The sequence below is a fragment of the Corythoichthys intestinalis genome, chromosome 16 (genome assembly GCF_030265065.1).
Source record: "Corythoichthys intestinalis isolate RoL2023-P3 chromosome 16, ASM3026506v1, whole genome shotgun sequence".
NCBI classification, from domain to species: domain Eukaryota; kingdom Metazoa; phylum Chordata; class Actinopteri; order Syngnathiformes; family Syngnathidae; genus Corythoichthys; species Corythoichthys intestinalis.
The window spans coordinates 38,405,052-38,418,523 of NC_080410.1; the positions used below are offsets into that span (position 1 = coordinate 38,405,052).

Genomic DNA, 13,472 nt, shown 5'->3' on the forward strand with positions numbered 1-13,472 from the left:
TAATGTTAATGTCATCTTGTAGATTTATTGTTATAATAAACAAATATAGTACTTATGAACAGTATGTTGAATGTTTATGTTCATATTGTGTCTTATCTTTCCATTCCAACAATAATTTACAGAAAAATATGGCATATTTTAGAGATGGTTTGAATTGCGATTAATTACAATTAATTAATTTTTAATCTGTGATGAACTCGAGTAAAAATTTTAATCGTTTGACAGCCCTATATAACAGTAAAGAACAGATAAAATAATAACAATCTGATCTTAGATATTGCACACATAAATGATGATGGCCTTCCTCTGTGACGGTGCTGGACTACCGCATTTAAAAACATAACAAAAAAAAGATTTAATATGGCAACACTTGTATGTCAATTTGTTATTTGGGCCAGAGAAATGCAGTTATCAAAAAGTACCAGTACCAGTGTATCAGTCGGATAAAGTTCAAAACCGCACTCTTAATTTAATTGGATAAATCTGAATTTTCGTTATTGCGCTTGTGCTACCTAAGGTAACTAGACAAAAAAACTGCTGGTGAACCATTTTGCTAAACACTGGATAGGCTTAGCTGGCCAATGGTGATGCTCAGGAGATTATTCAGACAACTTCTAAAAAAAGATCCCCACTCAGTTACACACTCACAGCGCGGATGTGAGCATTGTAAAGCTCAGCAGCCTGCCTGCCTTCCTGCCTGTCACAAGCCATGGCTGCCTTTCACTGGACACTTTTACTCTTTGCAGGTATGTTGACCTTTTTTCTTCAGCATGGGGGGAAAAAAAAAAAACGTCTTTTTAAACATGTACAAGCAGCCAATGAAAAAGACAGCTTGAATGGAGAACTTGTCTTATTTTAGGTCAAGAGTAAGAACTAAAATCCTGCATTTTTGAATATAGTGGTGAAGATAAAACCTACTTAGACCAATCTGTCATACTTGGACAAGTGAACATACTGTACAGTATGTAAGTGTGGCTTTCCATAGTTTTTCTTGAAAGTTTTTTTTCCACTCTCAGAAAGTTGAGTGAGCTTTTGACACGTGTGGATTGGCTTTTGGTTTGGAAGTGAAGTGGAAGTTTTCAAAAAGTCCAAATGTGCATGTGCAGCTGGCTAGGTATAATGACACAACCTGGGAGCAGAATGACCGATTGTGTCCTTAAAAGGACTTCTCAAAACAATTTCAGTTGGATTTCAGAAAAAAAAAATTGCTAAAAACTTCTTTTATTCAGGTTATAAACACCTGTTGCTTTAGGTTATTCACACATACATTTCTGTCCATACTTATTTCAAAGTCTGACGAGAAATGTGAGCAGTTTCCTATGAATAAGTGTAAAGTCAAACATCTGAGTTGGCAAGAATAGTTTTGAATGTCCAAGCCCTTCTGGAAACTAACTATACAACTTTTTAGCTTTTCTTTGGTTTTAGTATCCGTGTTTTTATATTTATATTTGGCATTCTCTGCACAGATAGAGGGAAGCTCCAATTTTATTCTGCAACTTGTTGTAAAATCACAATAAAGGGCATTCTGATTCTGAACTATACTACTAGTAGTGTTTCCCATTTCTGCCTCCAAAGTTATGAAGTTCAGATTATAAATCAGATTGTGTAGTGAAGTACGTATAGTTTAGTATGTTCACCTGAGGAGTGGGTTGCAGTTGTCTCCAGGGGTGAAAAGTGGCTGGAATTTCATTCTGAACTCTCTGACGCGAAGGTCGCCACCAATCCATGGATCCCTTTAACAGAAAGAATGTTAATAATGTTAATGCCATCTTGTGGATTTATTGTTTTAATAAACAAATATAGTACTTATGTACAGTATGTCGAATGTTTATGTTCGTCTTGTGTCTTATCTTTCCATTCCAACAATAATTTACAGAAAAATATGGCATATTTTAGACATAGTTTGAATTGCGATTAATTACGATTAATTAATTTATAAGCTGTGATTAACTCGATTAAAATTTCAATCGTTTGACAGCCCTAGTTTTTAGTTATTTCACCTGTTTTTGCTTAGTACATAGTTCCACACATGTTCAGTCATAGGTCTTTTACCTTCAGTGAGAATTTACTATGACACTTGACGAGTCTAAACAAATGATTGACAGTAGATTAAATAAATAAGCCACTTCAACTCTTTCCTTTCTGAAAGACTGATCAATTTTCTGTTGCATTGCTCTTTTTTATCGCATCAATACAATTAGCTTTGTTCTTTTTTTTTTTTTTGGCTGTTCCAGAAAACATGTGCATTTGAACCAATCAGAGCTAACTATCTCTGCTGATCACATGTCAGTATTGCTGTGTAAGGAGTTAGAACAACACTACCCAGCATGCAGTGTGATTACTCATAACCCCTTTTCACACACACTGAAACACAGTGAAAATCCCGGGATTTAAACAGGCAGTCCTTGTACGTGAAGGCAATTTCCCGGGTCGACTGATTATGCGGACATTTCACGGGTCACATCTTAGGCTCCGTTCATACTACAGGTCTTAATGCACGAATCCGATTTTTTGTCATATCTCTTTTTTTGGCGTGCCCGTTCAGACTGCCTTTGTCCATTGAGACCATTCAAGTATTACGCATGCGCACTAATTCGCAGTCCGACTTGCGCTGAGCAAGACGACCCGCATGCGCAGAAGCATCAAAACAAATGACCACACACGCTGGCTGTCATCCGTCATTCCAGGTATATCATATTTTGCTTTTTAAAAAGAAGACACAAATAACAGACATAAATAATCCCAGTTTAGGTTTACATTCAAAGTTTATGGATCGATAGCATGCACGCACTGTTCGTGCATGTCAAACACACATACGCGCAGTTTGCCCTGACTCTCGGCCGTGTAAGCAATGTTGAAATATTGCTTATATGGAGCAGACAGAAAACCAATCATTCTCAGGCTCATCCTCAACCCATTTTTATTTTTTAATGACTGTTGTCAAGTCCGACCCTTCCTAAAAAGCCGTGTTCAAGGCAAGCTAGGCGCTAATAACGCACAGCTGCACCGCTACTGTGGCGTCTCTCTCGCTTTTTGATGACGTAATTGCTGCATGAATTCCGATTTGAGAGACTGGACAGTACAGACCGCCGCGACAGTCTGGAAAAATGTGGCTCAGATCGGATTTGAACCACATACGAAAGTGACCCAGATCGGATTTGAAATCGTCCAGTTCTACGCGATTTGTCACGTTCATACCGTCAAGTTAATGCCTTACTCGAGTCGGAAAAAAACAAAAAAATCGGATTCGTGCATTAAGACCTGTAGTATGAACATAGCCTTAGTATCAGTATAATGCCAGGGAAAGTCCCGGGATGAGGCTTATGTGAAAGCAAGCATTGAATTCTCGGGTCACAGCACGATGGCTGATTACGTAAATATCATGGCGGGCCGATCATCACTTCCTCTTTCTTCGCAATATGGCAAAAGGCAGAAATAGCTAAATTAAACTGAAAAAATAAGGAAATTAAATTGTTACTGGATCGTAGACCCGAGGAAGAGAGTAGATCATCAATCTTTGGAAATGTGTGGTTTATTATGTTGCCGATGTTAGGGTCCACAACTGCGGAAACAAGGTTGTACCTCAAAGCAAAAAACAACAGAGGGATGCGTTCAAGGGTTTATTAAATACAAACAAAAATACACGCAACCACGGAAAAAGGGGAATAACACAATGACAGTAGATCGACGGGGATCAATAATACTAACCTAGGCGGTAGGTAGAGAGCCGATAAGACAACCAAACAAATACACTCAAATACCAGTACAATGTCGGGGATTTCAAAACAAGGGCGGCAGACGAACAAGCTAGCAAATGCATGAAATTCGAGAGTACACGGTGTCGATCGGCGCCCGGCAAGTTAATATCTCAGCACCCTTCTCTTGGATCGCCTGAGCTTAAAAACAGTCTTGATGAGCTTGAATTGGCTGCTGGTACGACGTGGGGAACGCTCCCACAACCGGCTCGGTAACAAACCACGATCTGACCTACAGAATGTTACAGCTGATACTGACCAAAAATGACGTAATGTCCAGGCTCTAAAATTGCGCCAGCAGCCCTCCCCGCAGAGAGAGCGCCGAGTGGGCAACACGGGGCAAGTCTGTGAAATTGTCCAACCAGCGTCATTCCCGTGACACTCCATTCGTGAAAGCAATGACGCTAGTAAATCTCACGTCACCTTACCCGGGAATTTACCAGGATATGTGTGTGAAAGGGGCTATTCTCTGCTGATCACATGTCAATACTGTGGTGTAAGGACTCAAGTAGTTAGAACTATACGACCAAGCATCCAGTGTGATTACTCATTGAGTCACGTGATGTTATGTTGTAAGAAGTTTAGTCTATACTGTACAACTGGTGTGGGTGAAACCGAAAGTGTATACTTATTAAAACAATAAGATAGATAAGACAAGTATGTCAGCCAACTGAAAAGACAACTGAGTTCAAGGCAGTGACCCGACTCGTCAGACTAAGTTAACTGCAGCAGCTGGTTATATTATGCTTGTTGTGGACACTTGAATACGTAAATCTAACGTTGGTAGATTGTTTTCTTCTTGGAGAGGAGATGCGTGTGTGACAGCCTGGCAGGTTTTTTTTAACATAGGGTTTTGACAGTTGCCGTCGTATTTTCGGGATCAAAGCACCGTATGCCGGTGTTCCGGCCCCGAATCTCATGCCGGAAAACCATTCCGGCCAGCTTTCACCCCTTGTTGTATCTCAGTTCAGGTTGTAGTCCACATTTTACTCAATGTGAGTTAAGGTAAACACCATTTCACCTGCAAACCAAATTAGGGCAAATACTACAGAATATGAATGAATCTAAAATTATGCTATGACTTCGTTTTCATTTTTTAGCTGTGTTTGCACCAAGCCTATATGAATATTGAAATATGTTAATCACACCAAGCTGATCTTGGCTGTTGCCATCTGTGTTTCAGTGGCTTCCGCTTCTGTAGCCACTGCGGTCACATTCTCGTCCCAGCGCTCTAAAAGAGGTGTGCTAGAGCTGGCGGGAATGATCCAGTGCAGTACAGGCAGATCGCCTCTGGCTTACCTTTCGTACGGGTGCTACTGTGGACTCGGGGGCCAAGGCTGGCCCCGGGATAGGACTGACTGGTGAGTGCGAATTGCAAACCCTCCTCTACTCTACCACACAATTTCAAGGCTGCTTTTATTGTTTTCTGTAAATATCGCCTCTGGTGTACCGGATTATAGTGCTAAAAAAAGCTGACACCCTATATATGACCAACATATACATTATGTGGTTCGCAGGGTATGAATTAGTGCTCATGAAATAATCTGCTGTTTCCCAATTTCCTTTTGGGAAGGAGTTTGCTAACCCTCAAATGCCATATAAACTTAGGCTAGGTTCATACTGCAGGTCTTAAAGGGATCCTCTATTTTTAAGACAATTCTTAAAAGATAAGTGTTAGTACGAGTTATAATAATTTGATATTAAAACCCCTCTTAATGTTTTTGTTTTAATAAAGTTTGTAAAATTATTTTAAGTGATAGGTCGCCATTCTTGTTACGTCGCAGTGCGTGACGTCACTGGTCCCAAGGCGAAATTCCAGCGTGTCACTCGTTAGCTTTCCCAACATGTCGTCAGTTCTACCCTTCCTATTTGAACCAGATCTGGAAAGTGAAGAGCAGAGCAGTTCACAAGACGACCTTCAGGGAAAAATGCGTGCAGCAAATACCTGATAAGACAAAAGTTGGGCAAAAGTGGTGATGCGAGAGTGTATGCTGTTTGGAACTCCGGTTGGGAGTGAAAGTGTATGCTATTTGGAAATCCGGTTTTATTAGCAGATATTCAAGGTAAGCATATTGCGTTTTCAAACTTATCCCAATATAATTATGTAGATTGTTAGCATCCAGAGATGTCGTGTGCTTTACATACAGTACAGGCCAAAGAGCACACCTTGTGTAATCCATGTCTTGTACATTGTAACGTATGGTAGCTAGGATACGTGTATAAAAGTACCAAAAAGGGGAGAAGCTTCCACTATGCACATTTATTCACAAAAAAATAATATTTCCACCTTGACCAATCTTCACTCGGGAGCTCAGCAGTACGCAAACACGCGTTCCCTGACAAACTCCAACATTGTTGTGAGGTCCACGTCAGAGTCACTGTCGTCACTGTAGCGTGCCATAGTGCTTTAATTATTTAGTATGATTTGGGGAAAACTCCCACGAAGAATACAAAATCTTCCACCATAATAGTGTCTCAGTTAACTTTAAGGCCGCATTGATGGTGCTCATTTAGACTGGGAATGTTTGTTCATTCAAAACCAGAGCATTTACAGTTATTCTGTCCGATTTTCAGGACATTCTTGGGAAGCCCCACGATTCGATTCCGATTCAGGACGCTACGATTCGATTATTGAACAATGATCACGGTATTGACGATGATTGCGGCTATCGCGATTATCGATGCATCGTGCATTACTAATTAATACAGTAGCCATTGCCAAACAAATTTATGTCCATTATTTATTTAAAATATCCTAATGATTCAACAGGAACGAGGGAAACATGCCCATACATCAAAAAACTGCCCTTAAGCTGCTTTCTTTTTTTTTTTTTTTTTTTTTTTTTTTTTACAAAAAAGTGCAAAAACATTAACCATTTTAAAGGGAGTACTTAATTCTCTCAACAATACAATAAAATTCACACAGGTGGAAAGAATTCCACATTTTCTCGAAACAAAGTGTCTTTAGAAAGACTTCTTATAACCAATATACTTTGTTTTCCACAGATTTCTGTACTATTTCACATGTTTGTAGTGTTACCGCTGTACTTAAACATGGTTTTACACGTTCTGCATATAAATACACGTTAGCGAATTATCTTAGCGCTTGGCGCTAACTATTAACATCTCAAAAACAACAACAACAATAAAGGTTAAACAGTACAAGAAGGGTTTGTGTACACAGCTCTTATAGATGCACACGGGTCTTAGAAACACACATCACTGCCTATTGATTCGGGTGATTCCTGTTCTGTTACTCAAAATAAACAGGAAGTGACCCATAAAATACCCCAAAATCAACAGGAAGTAACTGAAAATCAACAGGTAAATGACCTTAAATGGCCCAAAATTGCCTCATTGCCTGGCATTGGCTGTCACTGACAGCCTTAGACGTTCAATCCGTTTGAAGTGGGAGGGATGGCAGCGAATGAATGTTCATTCGCTGCCATCCCCCCCACTTCAAATGGATTGGACGTCTACTAGTGATAAACTCATTCCAATTCACAGTAGAAGCTTGCTTCTCTGTTTATTAGTTGTTTGTAGAATATTCTAGAATGATTTCCTGAACAAGTTATGTATAATCGTTGTATTGCCATATCGTCAAATCATCATTTTCGTTATCGCAAATCGTATTGTATAATGACGTACCAAGAGGTTCCCACTCCTACGTAGAACGAATGTTCATTTCATTCGCCTACTAAATCCAAATGGATTGGATGTCGAGTGCTGTCAATGCAACTGTAAGACGAGCAGTCACAGCCATTCCTCCCACTTTAAATGAAATGGATATTTATCGTGGTCGATGGCAGGCAATGAGTTAAACCAGCTTCACAGTCACTTCTCAATTCCACACCCAATTCTTAATCGTCTCCATCTTTTCATTTCCACCGCAAAGCTGCCAATTGCTAACTAAACACCCTTGTGGCCATGCACCCCCCTGCCTGCTTTAAAATAACGTGTGAAGCCACCCAACACTTTCTGACCCTGCCCAGTGCCTAAACTCAGTTTAACCCTTACATACACTACATAAATCTTCATTTTCTCCATAGGTGCTGCCACAAACATGACTGCTGCTATGACAGTGCTGAGCGCCAAGGTTGTCACACCAAAACCGACAGATACGATTGGACATGTGATGACGGGAAACCTGATTGTGGTATGTTTTGTACTTCTTTCATGGCAACATCTAATCAAAATACCATGCCAAGAATTGATATCATGCATTCACCGAGGTCAATAAATCTCACAAGGCCCTCAACCCATTGGCTGAAATTGACAGTGATCCAGTCTTGCTCTAAAAATGAACTGGTTTTATATTGACCACACAATATCTTTGGAGTAATAACATTTACATCACTCAAACTAAGGAAACAGATCATAAACCTTTCTATTGTTTTAAAAGCTTAATGTCTACTATATGCAATGTTGATAATCATCTGCATCATATACTGTATAATCTGTGTCATGCTGTAAAATCACCTTTTGTGCCATTCACTAACAAGTGTGTTACACTTTGTAGATGATTTGACGGACACGTGTGAGAGATTCCTGTGCAAGTGTGACCGAGCAGCTGCCAAGTGCCTGAGAAATTCGCCCTACAAAAGGAAATACGCCCTGTGGCCAAATTGGTGGTGTGGCAATCACCATCCAATGTGTACCATTTACTGACTCAAACAGAAATTTATACAAATGGAAAAAAGACAAGGTTTATAATCAATGAACACTAAATAACATGTCTTCACAGTGGTACTTCTAAACGCTTAATTACTGAATGAGACATTCAATGCCTTGTAGTAGTAGAATAATAGCTCTTTTGGCCAAGTGGGAACACAGTGAGTCAGCTATTGGAGTAACGGGGTTTCTATTTACATTTTTAAAGACTTTGATGAATCACATCAAGTATGTTTTCCACTATGTAACTGAATGGAGTGACCGCATAAGGCCTTATGTGAAGTAGTTGGATGGAGAATGGGAAAATGAACTTTTTCAATATTAATGACTGACTAACCTTGTCTTAGTCTAGACTAACCTTAGTCTTTTACTGAAGTAAGCCTAAAACCCATGAGAAAGGTAAGAACTATTCAGCAAAATCTGAACAGTTAAGCGGCATGGAAAATGAATGAATGAATGATTTTCGGGTGTAAATTATTTTGAGTTGATCGTTCTTGATTTGGGTCTCTGCTATGGAACCTCAAAAGGGTCAAAATTAAAGAAATAAAAACAAAATTTTGAAATAATTACCATTATGATAAATAACAGAAAAATTCTGTAATATGGCCCTTAAATTGTAAAATAAGATATTATTATAAAAAAGATTTTAGCGTTTTTCACAAAGTATTTTTTTTTTTTTTCATCACGCTTTTTCCCACAATAGCCTTTTATTTCATAATGTCGTTTTTCAGCACAATGATATTATACAAGATAACGCGTTATTTACAAAGATTTTTTTTCATAATTTCTTTTTCTACAAAGGCCTGGGCTAGCGTTTGGTACCGTCTGGTCGTTAGCATTTGGTAGCGCCGATGAACTGTTAGGTAAACTTCCAAAAAGCATCTAATCAAAAACACACTGCTGCTGAAATCCTCATTCAGGCTGAAGTAAAGGCCTTTCGTTACTATCCAAGCGGTTCGCAACTTCTATGAGTAACTCTGAAAGTGATGCTGCCAAATGCTAGCGCAGCTAGCCAGACTAGCCAGAAGACAATTCGTTGTGCTGTAAAAACGACATTAGTAAATAAAAAGGCCATTGTGGAAAAAGACATTATGAAAAAAATGACTTTGTGAAAAACACTTTTTATCCTGTAAAATCTCAATGTGCTGAAAAATGGCATTATAAAACAGGGCCAGTTGTAGGTAGGCATGTATGAGGGGAAAGTCAGAAATGTGTAGGGGGCATCATATGTGGGGCCCAGCGAGGCACTGGCGAGCAAGCAAAAATTTTTTTTACCACTTATCTGTCATAAAAAAGTCAGAAATAGTGCTTTAAACTATGCAAAATCAAACCACAATACAAGTTTCTCAAATAAAGTGACCCTTTTTTGTGGTTTTAAGCCATCTGTATTCAAATCAAAATTGGGACATCCCTTGTTTATAGTCAATTCACCTCTGCTCATCACTTTCCATCTCTTTTTCACCTCTACCTGCACTCTGCTGCTCTACTTTTTTATTGTTAACATTTTTATTGTTAACATAACATAATAATTTGATTGTATTGTTTAACATCATATTTAGCTGTGTACGGCTGTGGACAGCCTTTTTCTCATCGGGGGGAGACTATGTAACGGTCACTTCTGTGATCCTCTTTGTTCCTTAGGACATCCACCACACGGTGGTACCTCTTTATGTTGTATGTTCACTTTCTTCTTCAGTTGCTACCTACTTTTTGGGGAGTCAAGTGTGATCATGTGTGCATGGGCCGTTGTACTCCCGAGTGGTTGAGCTGGATTTATTTATTTTTGTCTATTAAAAGTGCATAAGTGGACGTCTGCTCCCTTTTTGACCTTTTATGCACTTTTTCGGCTTTGTGCCGCTTTCCCGGCTTGCATAGCAAGCGTCCGACATTTACAAAAATCTCCTGACCCCCCCCCTTTTAAATTTTTCTCCTCGGATCCACACAATTCACGTAGGTCACCCATTTTTACTTCAAAACGACGAATTTCGCCAAAATATTTGAGTTTTTCATGCCTGGTTATGCAACTAATTTCTCAACTGGTAATTTGTGACCTAAAAGTGGTTAATGTTGCCTCAGGGGTTTACCTAGCTTACCTCTCTCATTCTTCCTTGCTGCGAGCAAATAGCTTTAAACCATACATTTGCAAGAGTAATGCTGTTTGAATCATATACAAATAAAAAAGAATACATCTTTATACAAATTACAGGGACTGCAGTAACACATAAAATGCTTGTAAAACAGCAGGAAATTATGATGAGCACACATACAAAATTACAAAAAAGGTTATATGTCAATGAGAGGCAATTAATTCATACAGATTGATTCCTTTAGATAATATAAACAAACAGCAAAAAATAGCATCAGTATTGATACAGCTAAAATACCACGTACTGTATAAACACAACATTTGACAAAGCTCTTGACAGCCTCTCACTAAAATTGCTTTTTTTTGTCATTGTATTCACATAGCTCGTAGGCTAAAAGATGGCTGCTGTCTGCTACTTTAATTCAAGACCAGAGCAGGTTCGTTAAGAGTAAAGTTGTTAAATTCACAATTCATGGGAATAGGCGACCAAACATCAACACATGCAGTAGGTAATAAAAACGAACACTGGATGGGCAGTTTATCTGGCACTAACCTGTAAAGCAGGTGGGATGTTTCTTGCACCCGACAGCCACTGCATGATTAGCAAATTTAGCACCAGGGCCCTGGTTAGCAGTTTAGCACATACTTCGCTTTGGCGCACATGTTAATATGGATGCTGCATTCACGTGTTGTTGGAGTAATCGAAAAAATGACTTTGTATTGCATAGTTTCTATAAAAGGCGCCAAACAGTCATTCAACTTGTGACATATCGTTGGGACATTAAAATGGGCTACTCCTATTTGTAGCTACCATGTTTTTATCCCCCATATTACGACTTTACAGCAAATCAGAACGATTTTCCAACTTGGGAAATCAGATCTCCCGAAACACATGCACACAGCATATCTCCTGAACGTTCTTCGCCGAAGTGTCAACTCATGCCTATCACAGCAAGTTACATGCATAAATTACCATATTAAGAAGCTATTTGCAGATTTTGTATATGGAGTTATTGTATTTTAAGTGCGGATTAATCTGTCAATTTGTAATATATTACTTTTGTGAGCGTGTTAAAAAAATTGTTTTTTTTTTTCAACTTCTAAAATTTTGATTTGAGAGGGCAAGATATTTATTTGCGGAGAGAAAATAAGAAGACGATAAGAAGAAAATAATATGAAACCTTGTTTTAGGTCAGGCATACAAAACAATCAAATTTAGCAAAACTGTGAGCCGAGGAGCTCTTGGACAGTGTAGAGCTACCTAAAAGAACCAGGAGAGGACGCCAGATACTGACTGCTGAACTCCATTGACATTTAGCTGTTGACGACGTTTATTTTCTAGTTCTTGAACAATAAGTGATGTAACGGAAGGAACACATAAATCTACTTTACTGTTTTTTTTTTTTTTTTTAAATATAAGAAAAAAAAGTTTCAGTGGACTTTTTGTTTCTCGTAAAGCCGCTACATATGTTCAGAGGTCCTTAGAATATCGAGATAAAGACATAATTTAATGTATCATGAAACCAAACGACCGCATCATGCATGGATTAATGGACCGCGCCATTATTTACAAAAGGCACGGACGGGGTTCGAACCCGCGATCTTCGGTTTACGAGACCGACGCCTTACCACTTGGCCACCGCGCCTGCGCCCTTCGTTTTACACATGCGCAATAAGAAGTGTGTTCTAAAACCTGTGTCAAATTGGCAACGTTTACTTGTTAAATGTCATATGACGATATGAGTTTCTGGGTTTTACATAAAGGGCATGATGCGATGTGATAATAATATCATACAAAATATTAAGTTGCTGAGATTCAATTTAAAGTACGTGAGAAAATCCCTTAAATGAGCTAGCATCTTTTTTTGAGAACCTGGCAAGGAGTTTCGCATTTCTAGCATTTTAAATGAAAATGTATTAGCATCACTTTTTTGGGTTTTTTTTTTTTTCTTTTTAATTGTGATTTTTCTACTCCTAATTGACAATTAGAAAATTGGCTTTTTGGGAAATTGTATAACAAAACCCTACGCCAAGCCGCAGCAGAAAGTCCCGACATTAAGCTTCCATAGCAAACAATTAATAATGCGGAAAAGTACACAGCTGACTGTGATTTCCCCTGTTCTTCCAGAACCTTGCAATATGCATGAAGTCTGACTGCGTCGTCTCACTGTGTTTCTCCGCAAAAAAACATCAAAGATATCCTCGCCTGAGGGGCCTTTTTTGGAAGAGGGTAGGAGAGAGTGAGAAAGATCTTATAGGCGATCTTTTTAAAAATGAATTTGAGTCTTTTTCCATTGGGATTGATTTTCCTGGGAAAATCAGAAATTGATAATTCACCTTGACCTGTATTAAACTCTCTGTCTCTGTGTGGCAAAAAAAGTCCTGTACCTGTACACTTCCAAAGCCCGTTTAAAAAAAAGTTTTAAAGGGAACCTCGGACTTAAAGACTTGTAGGCTCTAATAAGCCACAGTTTTTCTCTTTTACTTAATATTAGAAGCACATAAAATACTGCCATTGATTTAAAAATCTTTAATATTTAGTACATGTTTAGACCTACGAAGGGCGCCATGTTTTATGGACGATCGGGGTGATGACATAGATTGTCACTGTCACTATCGACCCTACTCACCTACGTCACAAAATGACGTGTCGCTGTATCCGGCCGCCATATTGTCCGTCATTTTTTAGCCCTATTCTCAATGGTTTCAATTAGTCGTGCAATTTATAGAGCAATTCATGGAAGCCCCGGTGTTATCTGACGCTGTAAACTCATTGGATGCGTTGCATAAAAGGCGTTATGTGGAAAAGCTTCAGTTTATCCATTCTCCAGATCCATATTCGATGCCTAAATCGATGTTTTTCGACCGGCTGTCTTCGCCGTCTCTGCCTGACATCTGCTACCCTGATATTTACAACTATCTTGTCCACACAAAATCAGCCTATTCTCACGAAAGTTTGA

General features: G+C 38.9%; 2 protein-coding genes and 1 non-coding gene across 3 annotated transcripts in view; 1 reads left to right on the forward strand and 2 right to left on the reverse strand.

The window, feature by feature from the left end:
- zc3h7a (zinc finger CCCH-type containing 7A) overlaps positions 1-11,146 on the reverse strand; it is a 69,152-nt gene extending 58,006 nt beyond the window's left edge. The window contains exons 1-2 of the mRNA XM_057861450.1: positions 11,066-11,146; positions 1,638-1,733 (exon numbers count right to left, since the gene is read on the reverse strand). Of these exons, the coding sequence (XP_057717433.1) occupies positions 1,638-1,733; positions 11,066-11,110 (141 nt within the window). The 5' untranslated portion in view covers positions 11,111-11,146. The remainder of the gene's footprint in view (positions 1-1,637; positions 1,734-11,065) is intronic.
- LOC130932072 (phospholipase A2-like) lies at positions 576-10,028 on the forward strand. Its single transcript, XM_057861455.1, has 4 exons — positions 576-746; positions 4,939-5,116; positions 7,805-7,911; positions 8,275-10,028. Exons 1-4 carry the CDS (start codon positions 710-712, stop codon positions 8,421-8,423), a joined length of 471 nt encoding a protein of 156 aa, XP_057717438.1. The 5' UTR covers positions 576-709; the 3' UTR covers positions 8,424-10,028.
- Positions 11,147-12,086: 940 nt separating the features above from the next.
- Positions 12,087-12,158, reverse strand: trnat-cgu (transfer RNA threonine (anticodon CGU)). The gene has a single exon. It is a non-coding gene; the product is annotated as a tRNA-Thr (tRNA).
- Between the last annotated feature and the right edge of the window lie 1,314 nt (positions 12,159-13,472).

Coding starts and splice junctions, on each gene's coding strand:
- LOC130932072 (XM_057861455.1), top strand. CDS start 710: ATGGCTGCCTTTCACTGGACACTTTTACTCTTTGCAG. Junction 747..4,938: donor GACACTTTTACTCTTTGCAG/GTATGTTGACCT, acceptor TCTGTGTTTCAG/TGGCTTCCGCTTCTGTAGCC. Junction 5,117..7,804: donor CCCCGGGATAGGACTGACTG/GTGAGTGCGAAT, acceptor TTTTCTCCATAG/GTGCTGCCACAAACATGACT.